This window comes from Panicum virgatum, chromosome 2N, assembly GCF_016808335.1.
Source record: "Panicum virgatum strain AP13 chromosome 2N, P.virgatum_v5, whole genome shotgun sequence".
Classification (NCBI taxonomy): Eukaryota; Viridiplantae; Streptophyta; class Magnoliopsida; order Poales; family Poaceae; genus Panicum; species Panicum virgatum.
The window spans coordinates 4,299,502-4,323,856 of NC_053146.1; the positions used below are offsets into that span (position 1 = coordinate 4,299,502).

Here is a 24,355-nt window from a genome sequence, read left to right on the forward strand (position 1 = left end):
CCAGGTTGGGTCAGGCGGCCCATTTGGCTAACTATATGTGCGGCAGAAATAAAGGAGGCCCATACGGGGACCTGAGCGTTGTCCTTGCCCATGGACCCAATCGTCTCCGCCTGCTTCATCGCGCCTTGCCTTACCTCATGGTCGTCGCCTCGCTTGCTCTCGCCTCCTCTGTATTGCAGCGCCATCGGCAGCCTCCTCCGAGGCGGCACATCGTCTCAATCTCAGTGGTCCTCCTCCCCCGTTGGCCATGAAGAAGGCTCAATGCTATGGCCATGGTGGAGGTGGCGGATTCGTCGGCGGCGGGGAACTTACGAGAACAACAAACAGTACTATGGAGGTGGGTGGACAAAGGAGCTACAAGGGGCTCCACCAGTGCATGGAGGTCTGCTCACAGTCCCTCGATTGGATAGTCAGATGCAAGCCAGTACCTCTTCCTCTCGCTCTTATGTTGGCCCCGTTCCCCATCCTCCCTGCGCAACCTTGGATGGCCACCTCTCCTCTTTATCCTCCTACAGCCACGGCCTCGCATCTATCTTAATTGAGGTGCTTGGCTGCCTGATGCAGGCTCTCAGCCTTCCTTGAGTGCGTCGTCACCATCATCAGTTGCCGCTGTTGGCTATAGGTGACGAGTTCATATCAGCGCTACATGTATACTGCTCTCTGTTGATTGCAACTAATCTTTTTTTCTGTCTTTGGTAAGCTGGATAATCACTAGCCATTTTATTTTGCAGTTGCCTTCTGATGAATCTAGAGATACTAAAACAAAATGCATCTTTGGCGTTACGGGAGTTGCAATGTTTATACTGTGCTACTCTAGTTCCAGTTCATTCCATTACATTGGATTTAGCCTGTAGCATGTAGGTAAACCTTCTAATCTCTTTGACTTACAATTTATAACATATCTGATCACTTTAAGCTGTTGTATGTTGGAGGAACCTGAGAGTAATCCTGCTAGATTTGAAAAGGGGAAATTTACTAATAACCTGCAGGGGGATTATTTAGCAATTAAATACACATGAAACGATCTACCATGGTATCTTCTTTGTCTGAATTTTGAAGGCAAATACCTTACTTTAAGATTGAAGATGTAATGAAATTGGAGGTGGTTACGTACATGTAGTTTCAACATGCTCTCATTTATTCAATTTATCAAACTAAAATTTTTTGAATATAGCTCATGGCATGAGGGTGCTCTTTCCTTATATACACATAGGCCTCAAAGTTTTCTTATTTTGTGATGAAAAAAGTCATACATAGACAATATTATGTTAGTGGTAAGGAAAATGAACAGGCAAGCAAGAGTGATACGATTGATGTGAAAAAATTGGTATGGAACTTTGTTATTATATTTCCTCCCAACCTCTTAATTGTACATAAAAGAAAAAATGTATCCATTTTGCTTTGTGTCTATTTCTTTTATGGAACCTCTAAGGTGTTTCCCCTCAACCCATGTTATGGACTCCTATGGTGTTACAGTACATGTGTAATTACCTTCGCTGATAATAAATTAGCCATTTGTAATCTCAGCTGACTAAGAATCATGTGATCACTGTATTCCACTAATATTTATTCTTATTGCACTTCCTATCTTTTGTTTTATGCTGTTATTATGTTTATTTTCATTCCTCTATTTTCCAGGTGTCTTCCACTACTACAAAGGTGAATGCTCCGCTAAAGAGATTAGTTGTCAAGATGTCCTTCATTAAGTATTTTGTTCATTAAGTATGATACTCCTTGCTGGCCTATCGATTTCCAGAGATCTTGATGTGTACCATTTTTCCCTTTTCATTTTTGAGAGCCTTGCACTATATCTCCACCTTTGTAGTATACACATATACATTCTTACTTGACTCCCTTTTAATGCTGGCCCCTCTTTTGCTAGTGAGTCCTCTCTTATAACATTAGCATACTACTTCAATTGTGACTTGGAAATGCAGGCACCAAATCATTTCATTTCCAGATGATTATAAATCAATTGTCGCTTGGTGATGCAGAGTTGCAGACACCAAATCATTTCATTTCCTGATGATGAGAAGTTAACTGCATGGTGAGCGTGAAAAAATTAGTTCCGCCGAATCATAAATCATTCCTAGCCAATTTTTGATGTTCCAACTCGATTTGAAATTATTACAATTGCAAAATTACAAGCAAACTAATCTGTAGGCAGATTAATCTTAACATGCTGCAACACACAATGCTATGATTGTTTATGCTACTAGACATGCCACTGCCCCCCTAATAATATGAGCTGCTTTGCAAAGGATTCCATAATTATGGTGACAGATACTTTTTCATGTTACTGATTGTTTTATAGTAATCGTGTGAGTCACAGATCCTTTTAAGGATTCTTCTGCTCATGAAATTTTGTTACAAACACAAAGTATCATTCATTGGACGTCTATTCCTTTTCCGTTGCAGTTTTTTTGGGATCACAAGAATGAACTAGATCTTTGCCAAACAAAGCTTCCTTTGATTGCACCTATATCTTCGCCAAGATGAGATAATACTATTGTTGTTTGTGTGTGTGTGTGTACATACATACATACATATATATATATATATATATATATATATATATATATATATATATATATATATATATAGAGAGAGAGAGAGAGAGAGCCAAGTGTTGTACACTTTAATTATGTTTTTTCTATTCAGGCCAATCATGTTATATAGCCGACTTCTATACATATATACTGGACTACAATAGAGCACACTGTATAGAGCTGATTTATATTCCTATATACTTTAATTGCTGAATATGTTCTATGAACGAATAATATTTTAGTTGGTGGATCCAAACTTTTGCAAGTCCAGATTGTTCTTCCTCTATAGAGAGGCCAACCTAATGTTGTTGCTCATCCTCTACTGGCGCGGCATAGCACGCCAATGTTCCTAGTAATACATTTGGCTCGTAGACTGTCTCTGCATTTGACTATGTCTCTGTATCTGCTGGTGCATAAGCAGAGACTGAGGAAGGCTTTGCCTAACTCATCAATAAGCAACTAGGGTTCATCTTGCTGCCAGTGCCACGCACTCCGACGCAGGAGCTGCAAAATGTATCGGTGAAAAATGTTCCACGGGTCTCTCCCAATCCCATTCACACACCTGAAATGTGCACACATGACAACAAGTCTATCTAGCCAGGTTGTGCAGTACCTTCTTTTGTGTTTCTCAATTTTGAAAGGACATCATCCCCGGCCAACTGCTGCGTGCTGCCAACCACAGACACTTACATATATGTTAAATCCATATCGCGGAACTTCTAAGGGAGTTTACCAAATTACCGGGAAGTTACCCCATGGGTTATAGAAGAAGAAGAATTAAAGAAAAACTTTTTTTACCGGATGTATGGCTATTTTTATGCTAACAACTCTATCCCTGTTTGTGTAAACAAACATTACACATGGTATTGCTTCATTCCAAATTTGAAGCCTTTCATTGTTGCAGAGAGCAAAGAAAATGAGATACAAACTCTCCTCACCTATTTGGCCAGTCCTATTATGCCACGTCTGACCTTTTATTGCCCAAAAAAAATTACGGCACAAAGCAACGGAGAGTGTCGCCACGCAACAGGCTTTTGGCTGCTCGATCGCGTCCATCCTACGCGGTACTGTACAGACCTTCGTGTCGTGTGCGTCGTCGGTGCCTCCCCAACATTTCGCCCTCCAGTCGGCTGCCGCTTTCCTCGGTCCCATCGTTGTTCTCGCTCCACTTTCCTCGGTAAGCTATCCTTTTCTGGCGCCTCCTCTCTTCTGATCTAATGTAGTTGGCTTTGCCGGACCATGCCCTTGGCTTGGAGCTGCTGCTCTCGGCTCCGAGCACCATGGCATCCACCGTTTGTTCCCCATGTTCAATGCACATCATGGCTAGCGGCTCTCACCCCTGCCGAGACGGCTGGACGCCTCCTCCATAGCTCGCTGGTGTGTGAGGTGTGCCATCTGCTCACTGCTGCTGAGCAAGGATCCATTCTGGTGTTGCTGCATCTGATCATATGGTATGATATGACTATGCTATTTCTCTTTTCCTCCTCTATTTCTTTCTTTTGTATTTTCTTTTTAGGGTCTGGTTTCTTTCTTCTGATCTTCTCCATGGCACAAATGCATTTTGTGCATTCAGATCCGCACCTATGGATTGGCCAGACTTGAAGGCAGCGATGTGCTGGCCGAAAATAGAGAGGCAAGGCAAGAGGAGGTCATGTTAACGTTCACGTCTTCAACTGCTACTTGTGGAAGGAAGTTCGGAACAAAAAAAAAATTGCATTCTCTTGCGACTTCTTGCATCTTGGATGTCAATAATCTGTTCAGCTGTTTGTGCTATGGTTGATTTGACTGATAATGGTGAGCAAAACATATGATGTACACTAATTATCATATATAAGCTACTGCAGTATAATACTAATGAAACTTACTGGGTAATTGATTTGATGCTAACTGCAAATAAGATTCGATTTGTTCCTTAGAATGCAAAATTTCTTTCCAGTATGGCCATTTGTTGCTTATGTAAAATAATGAATTACAGTTTTTCAAAATAGTTGGTGTAAAGCTGTAAACATCGTAGCACTTGCAGTAATTTATCCTATATATATCGATTGCCTTGGGACGTTGAAGAGAGAATGTTTTTTCTTTCACAAAAAAAAACAAGGAACCATATGATTCAACATTCAGAAAAGAGAGCTGCAATTGGTTAAAGATTTTCTTAGAGCCAATAAAAAAATGTTAACGGTAATATTTTGGTGGTATATCATTTGTGCTGTTGCGGTCCACGGTATCTTAGGGCCAGAACACCTAATTCAATGTTACCATGCATCTTTTTACATGGCACATATATGTTAACCATTGTTTGTATGTGTTGAGCAAACATCGAGTGGTACGATATCTAGCGTGGCTAGCCAAAAGCAGGGATGGTTTAAGGTATTCAAAACATGGGCTAAGCATACTTCTAAGGGAGTTTACCAAATTACCAGGAAGTTACCCCATGGGTTATAGAAGAAGAATTAAAGAAAAACTTTTTTTACCGGATGTATGGCTATTTTTATGCTAACAACTCTAGCCCTGTTTGTGTAAACAAACAGTTTTTACACATGGTATTGCTTCATTCCAAATTTGAAGCCTTTCATTGTTGCAGAGAGCAAAGAAAATGAGATACAAACTTCGTTACTGAAACAACCTAATTTGAATGTACATGTGGCCCTATGATCCTACCAGGCCGATTGCCAAATAAAACAGAGGGAGCATATTAGTATGCTGACATGCACGGTTGTAGTACGGGCGTGGCGTAGCGCGCCTTTCATCCTAGTATATATATAAGCAACAACAAGAAGACTGATACGATTATATATAGTGCGTGCACAAGGGGTAGTAGATGGAAGGTTAATATTTTGCCATCCTGTTTAGTTTCCCACCAAAAAATTTTCACCCATCATATTAAAGAGAATCTTACATGCATAAAGTATTAAATGTAAACGAAAAAACAACTTATTACACAAATGAGATGTAAATTGCGGCACGAATTTAATGAGGCTACTTAATCTATGATTTGCAATAGTGATGCCACAGTAACCATATGCTAATTATGGATTACTCTCTAATATCCTCATTAAATTCGTCTCACGATTTCTAGGCGAGATCTGTAATTAGTTTTATAATTATTCTACATTTATCACTCCTAAATGGTAAGATTCTCTTCACAAAAAAATTTCGCCAAAATTTTTCACCAACCAAACACCCCCTAACCTGAGGTGAAAAATGATAATAAAGGAAAGAGGCAGCAAAGAGAAAGCATGCTAATTTGGTTGACTGCAGCATGAACAACCCATATATATATAAACTTTAGTGGATACATAGGAGCTAGTACTACTTCATAGATTAACTTGGTGATTTAATTTACACGAGAGGCTCGTACCATATGGGTGAATAATGCGAGTACCACTAATTAAGCAGGACTGAGCAGCTCCGCCTTCTGTTGAACTGTGCTGTGCTCGGACACCTGATGACTTGCTGTTTCAAACGAATTGGACATCAACAATTTCCTTTCCCTGAGAGTGAATATGGTGGCACACCCGATTCCAGCTAGCCAGGTTAACTTTGCAAGAAGATGGAAACTGGGATTGACCCTGGCAGTGGCAGGATATACAGGTCCGATCCAGTGTCCAGCGACTAGACAAGCACTAAGCTAGGACACATATTGATAGTTCACTGAGGTAGCATTGAGACTGCCACATGCATCTATAGTTCTGTCAAAAGAATGTTAGCTAGTACACTACAATTCCATTCTGCCATAATTCCCAGCCTTCCAGAAACAAAGCTTCCACATGCCGCCCAGCCCCATGCTCAAGCATGTAATCACTTTGGTTTTTCCCTCAAGAATAATAGATTCCATGTCTCTTCAATTTTTTTTCATTGTTTCCTTTGTGAAAGCTCAGTCTGGTCCAACAAACACATATATATGCATGGGTCTGTCTCCTCATACAGTTTCTTTATAACCCCTCCCCCAACCCCAAAAATAAATGGCCTTGCGTTCCTCTTTTTCTCTGCCAAGCATTTGGTGTTAAATGGCAATTACTTGGATACATTTTAGAACAACCTTTTGCTTATTACAAGAACTAGCCAACATGAAAAAGTTTAACAATCTATGTAGATGTCAAAACTGTGTGGCAGTACATAGCACCAAGGCAAAAGGAGAAAACCAAGGGAGGGAAATTTATTAGAAAAACGGTAGCAGTTCTATTTCCAAGTAATATACAGTTGACTCTTAGAGGTGTGCTATGTCTACGGGACCAAACCAGCAGTTGGATTTTCATTCAAGGCCGGATCTTGAGAAGGACGCGGTGGGGCATGTAATTGGTGCAATGCCAATAGAAATATACGGTTTCTGAAGTTGGAAAAGCATGGTTGAAGGCGTGGCTGAGCTGCTGCCATGGTGTAGGCAGCTCCCCCAGGCGTCCGATTTCTAGCACCGGGGTCGGATTTGCTGCCTGGCATCGGCAGCTGCCTACGCCAGGATTGTATGTAACCAAGCAGGCCCTAATTCCCTGCGCAGTTGGGATGACACTGATCATTGGCAGCATGCTAAAAACATATTGGCGTCTTACATTTCTAGTTCCATCAAGTTTATTAATGTGTTGGATATAAGACTCAGATCAACAGGAAGAAAAATACAATCGAGATCCTAAACAGATAACAATCATAATAGTCACCTTCTTAATAAAAAACGTGCTTAGGCATAGTCACGAAAAACAATAATAGTCACTGCCCCTCTATTTATCGGCCGGGAACCCCCCCCCCCCCCCCCCCGGCCCGTCTTTACAGCTAAGCCCTTGTTTAGTTGCATAATTTAAAATTCCAAAAAAAAATTCTGGCACCTGCATGGAGACTTAAATCTAGACGAAATAAAAAATGCATTGCACAGTTTGCCTGTAAATCGTGAGACGAATCTAATAAACCTAATTAGACCGTAATTAGACGCTAAATTGCTCAGTAATGCTACAGTAAACAACATCTAATGACGAATTAATTAAGCTCATTAGATTCGTCTCGCGATTTAAAGATGAGTTCTGTAATTAATTTTGTAATTAGTCTATGTTTAGTACTTCAAATGTAGAAAGATTCCCTTTCAAAAACTTTACACCTGCAACTAAACAAGGCCTAATAATACACTAGTAGAGTACATGTGCGACACGCACATGTGCGACACTGCTCGAGCCCCTCGCGACCTCTCAGGCAGTTCGGCCTCATCCCGCTCTATGACCCCTCCATTGCCTTCGCCGTCAAGGCCACCGCAGGCAAGCTCCCTCCCGGCGAAGGCGGCCCGTCCCCTTGCAGTGCAGGCTTGGCGGCCAAGCCGCTCCCCCACGTGGCCGCAACCTTCACGCCCCCCTGTGGTGCGGGCACTTTGGCCAAGGCACTCCACCACGCGCGGGCGCTGGTCGGCCAGCACTGCGTGGCGCCGGCGCCAGCACCCTCCTGCTCTGTTACCGTCCGAGCAGTGGCACCCTCCTGTTCTTATTTTATTTAACTGTAAGAATGGTTTGTAAGGTATAATCATGCGTGAATTAATTAGTGTTATTACCTGGGCAACCAATCAGCAGAACCAAGCAAAAGGCATGGAGATGGAGAAGCAATATGGAAGTGCCAGCCTCTGTGTTGTTCTGGCACTGATAAATAACAACTAACAAGGTATGTAATATTCACAAACCAAAAATACGAAAGCCATTAATTGTGAGGTAATTTATATGCATATATATATATGAACCATGTACACAGTCATTGCATGTGAAACTGTGTCCAGGTTACTTCAGTGCAAAATTGTGCAGAGAATAATGCAGCTGTGCTACTGCTTGTGCAGTTGAATAATAAGTTACAAAGCACATGAAAGAAAGAGGCAATAGATTATACTGTGACTAAAATAGAACTCATCTGATTCCTAGCAGCTTTCACTTCACTAAGAATTCCAATTTTTTTTCCAGCACCTGCATGGAGACTTAAATCTAGACGAAATAAAAAACGCATCGCACAGTTTGTAGTTCCGACATTTTTATTCAGAGCCATCTTGTTGCTCAAATAATTGACACAAGATTCAGATCCAAAACTAAATTTTAGATCTAAGGCTTTTATTGATTATTTAAGCCTCAATATGACTTTTGACGGAAAAAAATTGAACTACAAAGTTGTAGATCTCATCGAAACCTACAATTCTCATATAAAGCTCATCTACATCCGAGTTCATACAAATTAGTTATGATTTTCTCAAAGTGTGTTGTCCTGGCTAGGGAAATTCCGCTGGATGTATTGGCAGTAAGGTTTCTGCATCTATCTACTGCCGGTTCATCCGGCTGTAGCCATTTTATTCGGCTATATAGATCTGCAAATTTTTTGGTTGGATGTATATTTTTGAAAATTCATAAAATAAAAAAATCCAGTCGCTGCGCATTTCCTTCAATCACGCTCGCCGCCTGCGCCCGGCGCAGCTTGGCCTCGCACGGTTGTTGGCTTCCAGCTCAAGAACTCGATGTGGCCTTCGCACGGCGGCCGATCCCCAACATTGCTTTGGGTGTGTGTGCGACAGTTTCTGATTCCTCTGAACCATCTACATCCCATGCGTGTAAGTTTCTTACCATCCAACCAGTACACCACATGTGACTAGGTATGAGATGCTTTCTTTTTGAAGTAACCATAGAGGCATATTTAGTACCGGGCCAAAAACGCCGACCGGTACTAAATGTCACCCTTTAGTACCGGTCGGTGCCATTGACCATTACTAATGGCTGCGTCATTTTAGTACCGGGCCGAAACACCAACCGGTACTAAAATGTGACTTTTAGTACCAGGTGGTGTTATGAGCCGGTACTAAAATGGCTCCGGTGGCTTACAAATTTTGACCCGGTACTAAAATGGCTCCATGTCAACTTTAGTACCGAACCAAATGATGACCGGTGCTAACATGCAGGGACGAAATACCATTTTTCTTGTAGTGTTGGGCCGTGTCATCAGTCATTAGGATTTGTGGTTATGTGTCAGGAAAAGACACAAGCAAGTTGCAATCAACTCTTTGCAATATTTTTTAAAGAAGTTGCTCACTCTTAGGATGGTAAATCAGCACTCTTCATAAAATGTGGTTCCATTGTAGAGAAATGCGCTTGCCTAATCACATAATCTTTCTTTCGTTTCCAAAAAATGAGAAGTGCTCCTATATATATTGTGGATTGTTTGGCTACCGTCTTAATTGTGATTGCTGACCTGATCAAGCAACCTTCTTTGGGAGCCAATAACAAACCAATTGATGCACAAGCAAAGTTAATCAGGCATGTCTAACCCATCAGCTAGCGATTCTGCCCCATCTTGTTGCCATCTACTCAGATGCCGGAGCCTCATACTGCGGACAAATGGAAGCACACCTGACCTCTCCTAACCCCATCATTCCACACACCTGAACTATGCACACATGACAACAGCATGACTCTTCAAAGGAAGCAAGGATTCCCATCCAAGCAGTGAGCCATAGATCTCGGCGCATGTATCTAAATCTGGTCAGCGCACTGCCTAGCTAGTTTCTCTTGTGTTCTCGACTTTGGAAGAGCATCACCCCTTCCCAAACCCTCTGCTCCCAGTCAGACACTTATATATATAGAAGGCGAGGATAACAAGACGATAGGGTAATATATGGCTTGTGCACAAGGGTAGATGGCAGGTCAATTGATTACCGTATTATCTGGACTTTGAGGTGAAAAAATTTAAAGAGAAAATAGCAGTAGAGAGAAAACGTGCAAGCTACTGATGAACTTTGGTTTGACTGCACGCCATGAACTAGTATGAACAGTCCAAATCTATAACAACCTTTTGGGGTTAGGAGCTTGTATACTTCCTGGAGTGACTTTTTTTCTCTCGAATATGCGCGTAGCGTATCATTATATTAAGATGAAAAAGAATATGCGCGTAGCGTATCATTATATTAAGATGAAAAAGAAATTGGTACAGTGTTCGGTTACAACCCAAATGGAATTGACTCCAGATGGACACAAGTGGCAAGCCAGCTAAACACAACCTGAAAGATAAACTCCAACATGAACTACTTACATCCCGCACAACATCTCAAATTCTAATGACTGGCTTTAAGCGTAGCCCTCAGTCAACGCTCCATCTCACGGAGGGAGAGCTTTTGCTCTTGTTCTTCAACATCGGAAATATGTCATGCAACGCGTCCATGTGGTGCGGCGAAAGTCCTTCGCGAAAGAGTTTCTCCACCGCTTGCTTTGCCGAAGCCGCCAAAGTCAGAGGCGCACTAACCTCACCGAGTCGACGCATCTCTCGGATTGACCTCAGTTGCATTGATGAGCCTCGTACGATGGATGACTGCAAAGACCAAGACTGAGCTGAGTTTATCGACTTCCTTTTAAGAAATAATCATTAAGAGTAAGCTCAAGATAGTTGGCAGAATGAAATTTTCGTGAAATTAAGTTTGAGCACATTTTTATGCCTATTGATATGCAAGTCCAAATGAATTTGCTACAAAATCGGTACGCAAATAACAATCAATTTAGCTGTCAAGTTCTAAATACACACAAAAGTTGTTTAATTTGCTTCATTAATGATAAAGTCGGGATTATTGATTCATTGTTGCAACAGAAACGATTGGTGAGAAGGCCTAGGGTTGGTTATTACAGAGAGGATGGTTGTGCAGCTGATTTTTCCCTTGCTAACATATGTCTCTACACAATTGAGTAACGGTTCCCTGGACGAGGACAACTTTGGAAGATCGACCAGCTCAATACTGCAATGCAAATCAAACTCTATTTCTTGACAGAAATATTTTCCCAAGACCTCCCAACCCAAGCATTTGCATGTTGCAACTCACAGGTTCAAGGTTTTCACGATAGTTGGCCAAATGGGCCAGGCTCGATGGGCCAGCACGAACACGATCCGAAAAAGCACAGTCCTGGCATGGCACGGGCACGACACCATAGTGTCAGTGCCGGCACGAGGCACGGTCTATATAGTGCCTGGGCCGCAGGTCCAGCCCGCGGCACTAGCACGAGCACGGCACGACTAATGGGCTGGCACGATGCCGGCCCGATAACACCAACAGACATGGCTTTTTAACGGCCCATCTTGCATCCCAATTTGCAAAACCTAAGTATAAAACTCAACACCACTTTCCCACAGGAGCCTCCATCCTCACGCAACAACCCAGCGCCGCCCCCCTCGGTCACCCTCTTGCCGCCGCCCCCTCCATTCCGTCCCTCCCTTCCGCCGCCGCCGCTTGCCTGCTTCCGCTCCTTGCACCCGAAATCGTCGCTCCTGCTCCTGCTGCAGTGCCCCAACGACCTCCCCTCCTCCATCTCCGGATCTCCATGCCACTCCCCGCTCTATTTGTGTGACGCAGGCGCGCAACGGGCCGCTGCAGCGGCACCACGACCTCGCGCGCGAGGCGTTGCGAGTCGGAGTGGTGGCGCGGCAGCTCGACGGCGTGTCAGAGCTGTGGTGTGGCATGACGAAGCGGCGGCGCGACGGTGCGGCGTCGCCTCGGCACGGCGCCGTGGCGAGCCGACATGGGCACGGCGGGGCCGCCGTGCCTGAAGGCACGACACGGCACGGCCAGGCGCCCGTAGGGCCGTGCTAGTGCCTAGCTCTCGGCACAGTGGCCCGAGGCGGCACAGCACGGCGAGGCACGAGCGCGGCATAGTGTCGTGCCTGACCGTGCTCGTGCCAGTGCCGTGCCATGCGGCCCGTCTGGCCATGTATAGTTTTCACCCCCTCTCTCTGTTTTTAGGTAGCAAGTCATCATTTTCATCAACACCATACAAAACAAGAAGCATAACACCCAGAAGATCGATCTAGCTAGCTACCTCAAGAAATGAGATATATATGCCGGCGCCGGGTCTTGTCAAAATTTTCAGCAAATTGTTCCTTCTCCAATCTTCGCGCATTTCGATACTTATATGAGCTCAGCAACAGCTAGGATTAAAAAAAGTACCTAAGAATTACTACTCTGTCCTTTTTTAAGTGTCGCTATTAGTGTGCGTGACACAAGTTTGACTCGATTTATAGAAAAAAACGTGTAATATTTGTATCTCCAAATAAATTTGTTAAAAAACTAGATTAAAATATTTATCTAATGATATTAATTATGTATCATAAATATTAATATTTTTCTATATAAAAATAATCAAAATTATTTCTCGAGAAGCGAAAGCGACAGTTATTTAGAGACGGAGAGAGTAAGTAGCTTTCATAGGTTGCAAGAAGCGGTAGGTGGTCCATTAGATGAGGATCAAATGGTATGAGTAATTGCAGTACTTTTATAAAAAAAACTGTAATCCTCATAAGATAATGAGTAACTGTAGTTATTTTTATTAAATAGTAACTGTAGTTATTGGAGCATCGTAATTTTGAAGGAGAAAAGGCGAACAAATGGAGAGCGGCCTATTTGTCGTTGGAGCGTGCGCTATTAGGCCCATTACTAGGGACGGGCCAGAATCGGCTTAGCGCCTCAGCCCAGCCCAAGTGGGTGCTTCGGAGGAGCCTCATGAAACTCCATTGTTTTTTCTTCCTGATTTTTGTTTTTTTTTAAAAAAAAATCCTTCGTTTTTAGTCAGACTCAGATTGACTCCCATCTCCACCCTCCTCGCGCGCCGCGACCATGGCGTCCACCGCCGTCAAGCTCATCGGTAAGTCCCCGTCTCTCTCCCTCTCAGCACCGCCCTCTATCGCCCCCCACCCCCCCCCCCCCCCCTCCTTCGCGGCTCTTACCCGAACTGACCCTGTGTGCCTTTACTTTGCCCTCCACTGACCTTCTTCTCCGTCTCCGGCGCGGTGATCACTACACCAGACATCGCAGTCAACTTCACCGGTAACTCGTGCTTCAAAAATAGCTTCCCATTTCGTTCTTCTCTTCCTGCTTAGCGTTTACGTGGTTGGCTGATTCTTGCCTGTCTCTCTTTTATTTTCTTTTCCGTGTGGCGTCCGCCGCGCTGTCCGCTGCTACTGCTGTGAAGATGGCATGTTCAAGGGCATCTACCACGGCAAGCAGTGCCACGCCGCTGACATCCCGGCCGTGCTGGCGCGCGCCTGGGCCGCCGGCGTCGACCGCATCATTGTAATGCCCCCCGGTCGCCGGTCCTTTCGCAGTCTCCTGCTTAATTGCCTTGGTTTTTTAGCAATTTCTTGCGCTCTTGTTTGGTGCACGGCAGGTCACCGGAGGGTCTCTGAAGGAGTCCAGGGAGGCACTGGAGATCGCCGAGACCGACGGTGAGTTCAATCGCTTGATATGGTCCATTGACTGGTGTGCTTGGTGGTGCTTCTGGAGTGTTCGATGTAATGTGCCTGAAAATCTGTCTTGTATCTGTACAATGCAGGGAGGCTGTTCTGCACGGTCGGCGTACACCCGACGAGATGTGGGGTAATTGGCATTTTTTGGGTTGGTGTTTGCAATAGGTCATTTGTGGTTCTGTTATCTAATCTTGTGCATTTTGGGTGGTTATAGGAGTTTGAGGAGAGTGGAGACCCGGAGGGGCATTTTCAGGCATTGCTGGCTCTAGCCAAGGAGGGCATAGAGAAAGGCAAGGTTGTGTCTGGGTTATACATAGTTTGCCATCAGAATAATAGATGAAAACTCTGTCCTGACTATCATTCTCTTGTAACCATTTATAATAACTTGCTAGGGAACAGTTACACAGTCATGTGTGGATTGGAGGCAATGAATGTTCACATGAGCTCTTACTTTAACATTGTTATGTGAATCAAGGATCTCGCTCATTGTTCACAAAAGACCTAATAACAGCAATAACACATTTTTATCCGTAGCAAAGTTAAGGTAGGCTAGGCACAAAGTCATACAAAAGCACCAGGGATCGGATATAATATGTACAGTAGTAGTTGCAGTAAACAAGAACTTTAGTGTAGGTCAAAAGGATCGAGTGCATAACTCGATTCATATAGAATGTGCAACGATGCCCTTGACAATCCACAGTTCAGCAGCATTTTCATGCAAAGATATTTGATATGATCTTTAAGTTTTGAAATATTTAGATGTGATATTTTTTGTAGCAAGACATTCAGAGGTTAGTCCCCCAGCCACTCTCTCTTTCCACAGGGAAAAACACTTGTAATCTTACATCTGGAGTTCAATTTCTACAGGTTGTTGCTGTTGGTGAATGTGGTTTGGATTATGATAGGCTTCACTTCTGTCCGGCAGATGTACAAAAGAAGTATGTTCTCTTGCTCACATTATGCATTTAATTTTAATCTGTACATTTTCTGAGTTTCATTTCGTATTAGGTACTTCGAGAAACAGTTTGAGTTGGCTGAAGCAGTAAAATTACCGATGTTTCTTCACATGCGGGCTGCTGGTGAAGACTTCTGTGAAATCATGTCAAGAAATTTGTACAGGTACTATATCTTCTTTGTTCCATAAATGGTGTTCTTGAATTGATGCCCTGCTAGATACACTTCTCCAGTAGTCCAGTGTGGAGGATGAAAACATGAAGAGAAACAGTCGAAAGTAGACTATGAAATTTTTACCACCCATTCAACTTACTCTCAATTGTTTATAGCTACTCCAGTACTCCCTGACCTCTATATCTGAGAGCCAATTTTCTATTTGCCAGATTCCCTGGTGGGGTTACACACTCCTTCACTGACTCAGCAGAAGATCGTGACAAGCTCCTTTCTTTTGAGAAGATGTTTATAGGTCATCTCCCTCGCTTGGCAGTATTTGATGCAACATGATAACTACAAGCTAAATTTACTTAAAAACTCCTCCATTAGTAGCAAAACAAGTTAGTTCAATTTATATAGTAACTCCACTTTGTGATTCAGTTCTGTGTTTAAAACTCCGTCTGGATACTTAGCAACTGTAGAATTTGATATCTGCTCATTCATTATTTCCCAGTAGGGTCAGATAGATAATAAAGAATTTATGAACCACGGCTGCAGGTGTTAATGGCTGTTCTCTAAAAACTAATGAAAATCTTGAAGTTCTTCGGGGCATTCCTGTTGAGAGATTGATGATAGAGACAGATTCTCCATATTGTGACATAAGAAATACTCATGCTGGAAGCCAGTATGTAAAATCAGTCTGGCCATCCAAGAAGAAAGAAAAGTATGAGCCAGATTCAATGGTAAAAGGCCGCAATGAGCCTTGTTTAGTCAGGTAACTCACAACAGTTTTGCATAATTGAATGATGTGTTTCATTAACCTTGTGCTATATGTTATGATTATTCAACTACTGCTAGACTGCGAGTTGAACTCATCCCTTTTATGTCATTCATATTTGACTCCAATAAAAGTTGTGGTAACTACATAATTATCAATTTCAGGCAAGTTCTTGAGGTAGTGGCTGGATGCAAAGGGATCACAGACATAGAAGGCTTAAGTAAAACGCTGTACCACAACACTTGCAGGTAAGCTCACTGTGTATCAAGCTGAGAACTTTCAACTGCCTGTCAATAACTTAGGGACAACCTACGCCCCTGGTGCTTATGGTTCTTCGATATCTCAAATACTCACCTAATTCATTTTGTTAATACTGCTAGCTCCAGCTCTGTGGTGCCTCATGTTTTTAATTCCTGTGATCTGCCCAACTTTGCAGACTTTTCTTTCCCCAAGACCTTGATGCATCTGCAGAAGCACAACTTGAGAGTGGTACTAATGTCCAGGATAGCTGATCCTGCAGAGTGAATGGCTTTTGAAAAAAGAAAAATTATATGTGCTTGTTGCTTGGCTTCATGTTCCGACTTCCAATATGGCTATGAAATATGCTTTGGTTTGCCACACTTTTGTCCTTCGATCATGCCAAAGGTTGTTAGCTCAGTTGGTCTGGGCGCAGCCAGCGGCACCCGCAGGTGGGGGGTTCGAATCCCCACCGGGGCGGATTTCCCCGCCTGCGGAAAAAAAACCCTCGCTGTGCTCTTGATGACTTGGGTTGTGTTGTCAGCCTGGGCCCGGCCCGGTAGGTAACGGCCCCAAGAACGTGGCACCAACCCAGTGGGCTGTGTTGTCAGCTTAGGCCCGGCCCGTTGGGTAACGGTCCCAGGAACGTGGCACCAGTTCCAAGCTCAAGAGCCGGGGTTCGGGGGGTTTCTCGGCCGGGGTCATCTTGGCCTCTTCTTAATTATAATGCCGCGGGGGCGGTCTTTCCCCCGCCCGGTCGAGTTTTTTTTTCCCTTCGATCATCACCAAATTGCCGTGTGATGTGAACCTCTGAACTGTGGGGTATATGTCCTGAATTCATTCAAATAGAGTTCATTTTCATATGGAAACGGATTTGCAGAAAATAGAGCTATAACTTCCACTGATAGTATCTTTTCTTCTAGAACTATTTGAAATAGTTCACCTATGAGATTATCTGACACTGAACAAATAATATAACATGTGAAATGGATCATTTTACAGGAAGCGAAAGGGCTACACTGTTGCACTTTAGAACAATATATTTTGCATAATACAATACAAGAATAACAGAAGTATCTAGATGCCTAACACATTCTAGTATCTATAGCTGAAATGCTGAATCCTCACTACAGCTTCACTGGTGTCAAAATTTTCGCTCAAATAGGTACAATTTGGATTTGAATTGGCAGAATTTGGAAGTCATTACAATTACAACATGTCTCATAACCCCTGGTTTGTAGTAATTAATAAGTTGTGGATGTCTGTAAGTTGCTCTCGTTGAATTCTGCTTCAGATAGTTCTGAATAACTAGTTGCTTCCGTCTCTGCATCAGATATGTCTGAAGCGGTTTCTTCCTGCTGTGCCTGCACAGCGCTAGGTGGAGAACCAGGTTGTGGGTTCTGTTCTGCCAGGCTAAGCCGCAGAGGTCTCCCTTCCAACTCCTGCATTGCCATTTCAAAACCATGTTAAACACTGCTTTGCCAAGGTGATCTGAATGTGAAGTAAGACAGTACACTCAAGTAGAATTAAACATTGTAATGACACCACAAGTCACAAGCTACATCGATAAAATGGAATTACCAGCTATGCATTGTCCAGTCCCTTTAGCACTGCAAACTCATATATTAGTTGCTTGTGTGCTGTAAATTCGTGATTCAATTTTAAGTATGCATATATTGCAAAGCTATTGCATCAATTGGCCTTTGCATAAATTCAGTGAAGATGTAGAGAAACTGAACAACATTGTACTAGGTCAAGACAGAACATACCACTCCATCCAAAGCATCCAATGCAGCCTGTGCATCCTCTGCGGTCCTGAAGGAAACGAACCCGAACCCCCTGGACCGCCCAGTGTCACGCTCAAAGATGACCCTGGCATCAAGCAAGCCGGACTGGCCCTAGAACACTGACCTCAGTGCGTCTGCTCGCACTCCCCACCCCAGGTTGCCGGCGTAAATCTTGTAAGTGTCATCGTCACGCCTGCGGCCAGCCATTGTGACCGTTCTCCTCTCCCCGCCCCGCGGCGCCTCCGGGTAGTTCACCCTCGCCGTCCTCCCTCCCAGCAGCTTCATTAACACACATGCCAAGATCATGTCAGCAAAGACATCCACATTGATGGGCATGGGGAAGAAGACACCAATTCTACGAATTGAGGAAGGATTGATCCAATTGGTGTGGGAGTGGCCGAGTGGGACTCACGGCGCCATCGAACATCTGGATGGCCTTGGCGGCCTCCTCGGCGGTGGCCATGGTGATGAAGGCGAAGCCGCGGCTCCGGTTGGTGACCTTGTCGTAGATTATCTGCAGCAACAGAGCCATCAGCCACGGTTGCTCTTCAGAAACTGCCGACGCAGTTTGGTCGGTTTGGGGCGGGCACGGCGGCGGTACCTGCGCGTCGTCGACCCTGGCGGCCTCGGCGAAGGCCTCGGAGAGCTCCTCGGAGGTGAAGGTGTAGGGCAGGTTGCCGACGAAGAGCCGGCCGGGATCCTCGCCGCGCGGCGGCCGGCTTCGTGGCGACTAGTACGCGCGCGGGGCCTCGACCTCCTGCTCCTCCTCCGCCTCGCTCTCTCCCTCGTCGAAGTACTCCTCTTCCCCGCCAAACTCCTCTCCGTCCGACGAGAACGCCTCGCCGGCGGCCGCGGCGGAGGGCGGGAGCAGGACGGGGCGGCCGCGGGGGAACGCGAAGAGGCGGAGGCCGAGGCCGGCGCGGTGGCGCTGGAGGCCCTGGAGCCGGACGCTGGGGAGCGGGACGGGGACACCGTTGGACACGGGCTGCTGCAGGGAGCGGAAGGTGGCGGCGGCGACGGCGGCGGCGGCCATGGCCGGCGAGGAAGCGGAGAATGGAGCGAGAAGGGCCGGAGAGGCAGCAAGTGAAGTGAGAGTGCAGCGGCGGCGGAGGAGCCTCTCCTCTCGCCGCCGATAAATAAATTTCTCCTCCTTCCTTATCCGCTACCTGTTGGGCCGAGTGGTCCATGAGCTTATGGGCCCGAAACGCGACTCTTCTTCCTCCCCAAGAAGCTCACCGCCACCCAGGGTTAAAAAAACCGCTAGGAACCGGACCGGTTACCGCGGTTACCGGTCTAACCGGCCCGGACCGGTTCCGGTTCCGGCCGGTTCAAACCGGGCCCAAATTCAAATTTTAAATTTGAATTCTAAAAAATGGAAAAATCCCCAAAAAATCTTAAAAATACTTCAAGTTGTGATGAATTTAATGATGTCAAATTTTTTCAAATATTCGTTCATTTAGTATACTTTGCGAGCATTTGAAGTTAAACAAAAAAAACGTGCATACAAAAGTATACAAATACAATGTAAAAGTAGTAAAAAAAGGGTTGGAGGGTTCATTTAGCCTAAAACATGTTATACAAACATTCATTTAGTATACTTTGCGGATATTTGAATTTAAACAAAAAAAGAAAAAAATTGAATTTAGCCGGTTACCAGTCAAACCGACCGGTTACCAGTCAAACCGACCGGTAACCGGTCAAACCGGACCGGTAAACCGGTCTAACCGGCCGGTTAGCCGTTCGAAACCGGTATAACTGCGGGTTTTGAATTCAAATTTGAGTTTGACCGGTTTTTACCGGTAACCGGTCAAACCGGACCGGTTAGCCGGAACCGGACGCCGGCGTTTCGGTCCGGTCGGTCGGATAAAAAAACCCTACCGCCACCTCGCGCGCGCGCAGATCGCAGTAAAGCCAATGGCGTCCCCCGAGCCCGCCGCGCAGCCGATCCCCGCGCAAGAGCGCTCCCCACCCGCCGCGGCTGGCCGAGAAGAGGCGCCGCGAGAACCGGTCCCGGAAGCAGCCGCACCCGGAGCTGCGGAGGCGGAGGAGGAATGTGAGTGCGAGTTCTGCTTCTTCATGAAGGCCGGGGGCTGCAAGGACGCCTACGTGGCGTTGGAGGAGTGCTTCGAGGCGGCGCAGAAGGAGGGCGCCGACTTCGATGAGCGCTGCGACGAGGTAACCGCCAACCTCAGGAAGTGCATGGACGCGCACGCCCACTACTACTTACCCGTGCTCCTGCGCGCCGTCCGCGTCCCCGGCGAGGAGGTTTGAGTAGACCATTCACAAGCCAAGGTGTCCACGGGTATGGGTGGTATTTTCTTTATTTCTCCGAAAGTGTATGGGTGGTATCAAAGGAAACCCAAGATATCTACGAATGGTGTCTAAAGGAAAGAGAATATTAAATCTATATATAGATATTACATTTCCAATGCATGGTGTCTACCAGTTTTTATGAAGAAGATTTATTATTTGCCTTCATACATGTACAAAGATCAGTTATGCAAATTTGTTGTGTGGCCATCACTAAAAGGTACTGAAATTATAAGCCTAAAACTTCTGAAATTGAAACTGAAAGCCTGAACTTCTAAACTAAACTAAAGGTTTGAAACTTTTGAATGAGCTATACAGATCCTTTTAGCAGCACGGGGTTGTTCGTTTGTTAGTTCTCCACTGGTTTAGACTGGAATTGCCGTCATGCTAGCTTGCCAATTAGTCAAATATACTAGCTAGGAGCCAATTCAAACAGCACCACAAAGGCAACGAAAAAGCATGCAATTTCAGTTACTACCTCAAGGAACCAGCTGCCAGGAGGAGATGATTCAGCCATGAAGGAAAAGGGACACCGCTAGTAACCATGAAAAGGGACACCGCTAGTAACCATGCTCCCGCAAGATGAGCATAATGAGCACCAACAGCAGGAAAGCTGCCGGTGGATGGAGCACCATCAGCTTTTGGAGCCCGGCTGGAGCCACGACTAGAGTCATGGGGTCGATTCAACTGCTCGAGTGGATTTTAAGTGGCCCTTCTTCAATTCCGCTTGAATCATTGTTGTGCACGGGCTTGGGATGATTTCTTCCTGAGGGATGCGCAATTGAGGATGGATTTGACTGGTTGGATCTGGTGAGCAGGGATGTTGAAAACAACAAGAGATTGGGGGAAAACGGAGGTAGAGAGATAGTGGAGGAATCCAAACCTCGGGCATTGACGCCGAGAGGATTCAATGACGCGCTACAAATTTGGATGCTCTACCTCGCACGAGAGAAGATAGATATGAGCACCTATAAGCCCATAAAGGCTCATGAGGCCTCCTATCCTTCTTCCCAGCCCCTGGCGCCTCCTCCACCTCCGCCAGCAGTCGGCGCACCACCCACCCTCCACCACCACCTTCCACCCCATCCTTTCTAACCCAAAGCCGCTTGCGACCCTCGCCGCTGGTCACTACCCACCGGCAGTTCGATCCACGCCCGGCCAGCGGCGCTATCGTGCTACCTCGCCTCCACCCCTAGGTTGATGCGATGTATTCCACCTGTTGACTGGAGACTTTATTATTGGTATATCGATCGATCCGGGAGAAGCAAAACGAAATCAAGATTTGGCCTTGAGTTTCTAGCCGACTCATATAAGTGAGGGTGTAAATTGAGGTGGCGTATCTTTCTCTCTGATGGGCTTCCTTATGAAAACATCCATTTGTATATGGGTATAGACGGTCTTTCATTATTCATTGTGATATTGACCATATTTCTGATCCCTATTTGCATTTCATTGGGTTGGTCTGGTATGACTCGTTATCCCCATCTCAGCCCAGGCTAACATAGCCTGACTTATTCAGGGGCCGGGAGAGAGTGCTCGGAATGGACTGGGATGGAATAGAAAGAATGTGAAGCAACAAGCACCCCCCGCCCCATTCCCAGGGAAGCCGCTGGGAACTATGCCTCATTTTGTCATATTCGCCGGTTTCAAAGGAGACACAGACTCTCGAGCACCCTTCAATGCACCACTGTGCGCCGTCGCAATGAAACGAAGGTAAAGTATGGCTGCCTTGTAGGAAAGGAGTTTACTTAGTTGTATGCATTCATTGCAGACCTGGCAGCAAGCATCCATAGATAGCAGCCGAAGGTACTTGTGTTATCAGTCTTTGGCAGTAAGAGATGTCTTGTTTTCCATAGTAGTCAGTCTTATCATTTTCTATCCGCACTATCTATGGATTTTATCCATTCTCCTCTTGAAGCACACAAGCAGGCGGAACCCTCTCCGTATTAGTAAGCAGGCCCACACCTTCGTAACACGAGAATGATCGTATTGAGATGCGGCCTATTCAATTAATAGCTCGCCGCTTAGAAAAGGTCAAGCGGATACTGTCAGTATTGCCTTGTGAAGAGCTTTACTTGGAGAAATAGAAGGAACACACGGCTCTCAAACCCAACCTATGGTGGATCCCGGGGGACAAAGCAAAGTCGTTGACTTCCACATTGCCGTGCTCTTCTCGGCCCTTGTCTGCTTTGCTTTATCGAGGGCGAGGATAGCTTTCACACAATACCTTGACATGGATCCACAAAAGATACAACAAAAAACCATTTTTCTTTTTATATGTAGAAGTGAATAGCGCATCGACTCAACCCATACAGTTCAATATACAAGATACCATTACGCGCCAGAAGTGTTTTATTTCAAGTGATTGTGATATATCTCCGACGGTGGGATGGAGCGTTCCATTATCGATCTGGTGGTATTGGAAGCATGTTACTTCAGCCCGAATCATTCTCAAGCCAGTATCGGATCCAACATCCCTACATGTGTGAAGTGCGACCCATCAACCTACTAGCAATATGGGAGAAAACTTAGCATGTCGCAACAAAAGCATCGATTCGAGGCTGGCTAGGCTATTAGGCACCTTTGGTCTAGGCTTTACGGGGCTAATGGGTTAGCCAGGGGCTATTATAAGATGAATTTACTGAAAAATAGATATATCTTTGCTCTTCAGTCGTCCAAACCGCCGCCACCATCGGTCCTTTGGCGTCCTGACCCCTTCCTCTTCTATGGCCGCAGGCTATTAGAGCTCCCCCAGTAACCCAAACCCTAATCCTAAACCGCCACCTCGACCACAACCGGCGGTCGGCGGTGACATTGCACCAGCCGCTCCCGCTCACCTCCCTCCCTCCCGTCCGTTCCCAAGGTAGAAGGGGAACGGCTATCAGCCGACAGCAGCAAATGGGGGTGGTAGCGGCGGACGGTAGGAGGAAGAAGAATGTTGTGCATCAAATCAGACGGACCACAACACATGCACACGAATCTGAAACACTGGAAGATGGGGAAGAAAAAATCTTCTAAAATATGTATATGATTCACCGGCGGGCACGGGGGGATGCGAAGAGGCAGAGGCTGAGACCTGCTGGGGGAATAGCCCAGCTCACTTCGCAAATGGGCCTCATGTAAAGGCCCAAGAGCCTATGTACGAACATTGTACCCACTATGAGCTTAGGTGCAACTGGACATTAGGAAGGGACCCACTTGAGCACCTCACTTGCTCTCATACTTATATGTTGTCTCTCAATTGGACCTTAGGACTCCTCTTCCCCTCTCTACTACTTGGTGGAGTCACCTCCCCAGCAAGGCTGACATGGTGGCGCTGCAAGCTCTGGAGCCGGATGCTGGGGAGCAGGACGGGGATGGCATTGGATGTGGGTTGGTGCAGGGAGAGAAAGGTGACGGTGGCGACGGCGACGGCCATGGCCGGCGAGGAAGCGGAAGAATGGAGCAATGAGGCTGGAGAGGAAGCGAGCTCAGCGGCGGTCTGGCAGTGCAGCTTCTCGTCGCCGATAAATAAACTAGAACATTTGGTGCCCGTTGTGCGCTCTGTCTTGTGAACGTAACAATAGAAATGAATGTACAAACAATAGATATAAATGCATCCGACATCAATCAAAATGATAAACAATTTCTGAAGAACCATGTTAATCATCCATACCACAAATCACATAGCCAACTAATTCAATTAATCAAACAATAACTGAACTGGGTCGCTCATGTGCAATGGCAGCAGCAATTTATATATAATCACCCGCACACCCACTATTTCACCGGTAGTACCACCAAACTTGTACAATTAGCACTGTTATATAATAATAAAGTAAAAGAGCTGTATGTAATAAAAAGAGAAAAGAACAAATGCCAGAGCAAGGACAACTAATTGAAAAGGATAACCATCCAAGGTCCAACCTAAACAATCACTGCTGCGAATTAAGGTCATCTCTAGCTACTCCCCACAACACCATCCAATAATCTACCCATGAACCTTCACAACCTACAAATATATAAAGGATCAAAACAAATCTCGTCGGTTCTAGTGTTTTTGGCCTCTTAGTCATGGACAATTTTAATGCATTTACTATAATTTAGTAGCATTCTGGGATAATTCTACACTCAATCACTTTCAAAACTTTCTAGGATTAGAGTCATTGTGCTACTACTGAAAACCTATGTTGCACTAAAAACTTAGAGTTCCAGATTCAGACTAACTTTTGACAAATATTTTGACTTGATTTTTTTATTTCCACTTGCAGATTACACGGCGACACACACATAGAGAGAGGGAGAGGAAGGGCACAAGCCAAGTGTGACAGACCCGCCGAGTTAAAACGCTTAATTAAGCGTAACCGCCATCATCTGGCGCATTAGCT

General features: G+C 45.2%; 2 protein-coding genes, 2 long non-coding RNA genes and 1 pseudogene across 4 annotated transcripts; 4 read left to right on the forward strand and 1 right to left on the reverse strand.

Annotated features, from left to right (window-relative positions):
• Positions 1–323: 323 nt before the first annotated feature.
• LOC120658683 lies at positions 324–1,970 on the forward strand. The gene is made up of 3 exons (XR_005668808.1): positions 324–622; positions 732–861; positions 1,639–1,970. It is a non-coding gene; the product is annotated as an uncharacterized LOC120658683 (long non-coding RNA).
• Positions 1,971–3,683: 1,713 nt separating this feature from the next.
• LOC120658684 lies at positions 3,684–4,464 on the forward strand. Its single transcript, XR_005668809.1, has 2 exons — positions 3,684–4,000; positions 4,123–4,464. It is a non-coding gene; the product is annotated as an uncharacterized LOC120658684 (long non-coding RNA).
• An 8,608-nt stretch (positions 4,465–13,072) lies between these two features.
• LOC120659361 (putative deoxyribonuclease TATDN1) lies at positions 13,073–16,272 on the forward strand. Its single transcript, XM_039937477.1, has 12 exons — positions 13,073–13,168; positions 13,330–13,350; positions 13,496–13,596; positions 13,691–13,748; positions 13,856–13,899; positions 13,984–14,064; positions 14,637–14,707; positions 14,778–14,888; positions 15,107–15,189; positions 15,435–15,651; positions 15,819–15,902; positions 16,091–16,272. Exons 1-12 carry the CDS (start codon positions 13,141–13,143, stop codon positions 16,164–16,166), a joined length of 975 nt encoding a protein of 324 aa, XP_039793411.1. The 5' UTR covers positions 13,073–13,140; the 3' UTR covers positions 16,167–16,272.
• A 575-nt stretch (positions 16,273–16,847) lies between these two features.
• On the reverse strand, positions 16,848–18,822 carry LOC120659360 (annotated as a pseudogene).
• A 770-nt stretch (positions 18,823–19,592) lies between these two features.
• Positions 19,593–19,949, forward strand: LOC120662277. Its single transcript, XM_039941460.1, has one exon. The coding sequence runs from the start codon at positions 19,593–19,595 to the stop codon at positions 19,947–19,949; it is 357 nt and encodes a 118-aa protein (XP_039797394.1).
• The last annotated feature ends 4,406 nt before the right edge of the window (positions 19,950–24,355 follow it).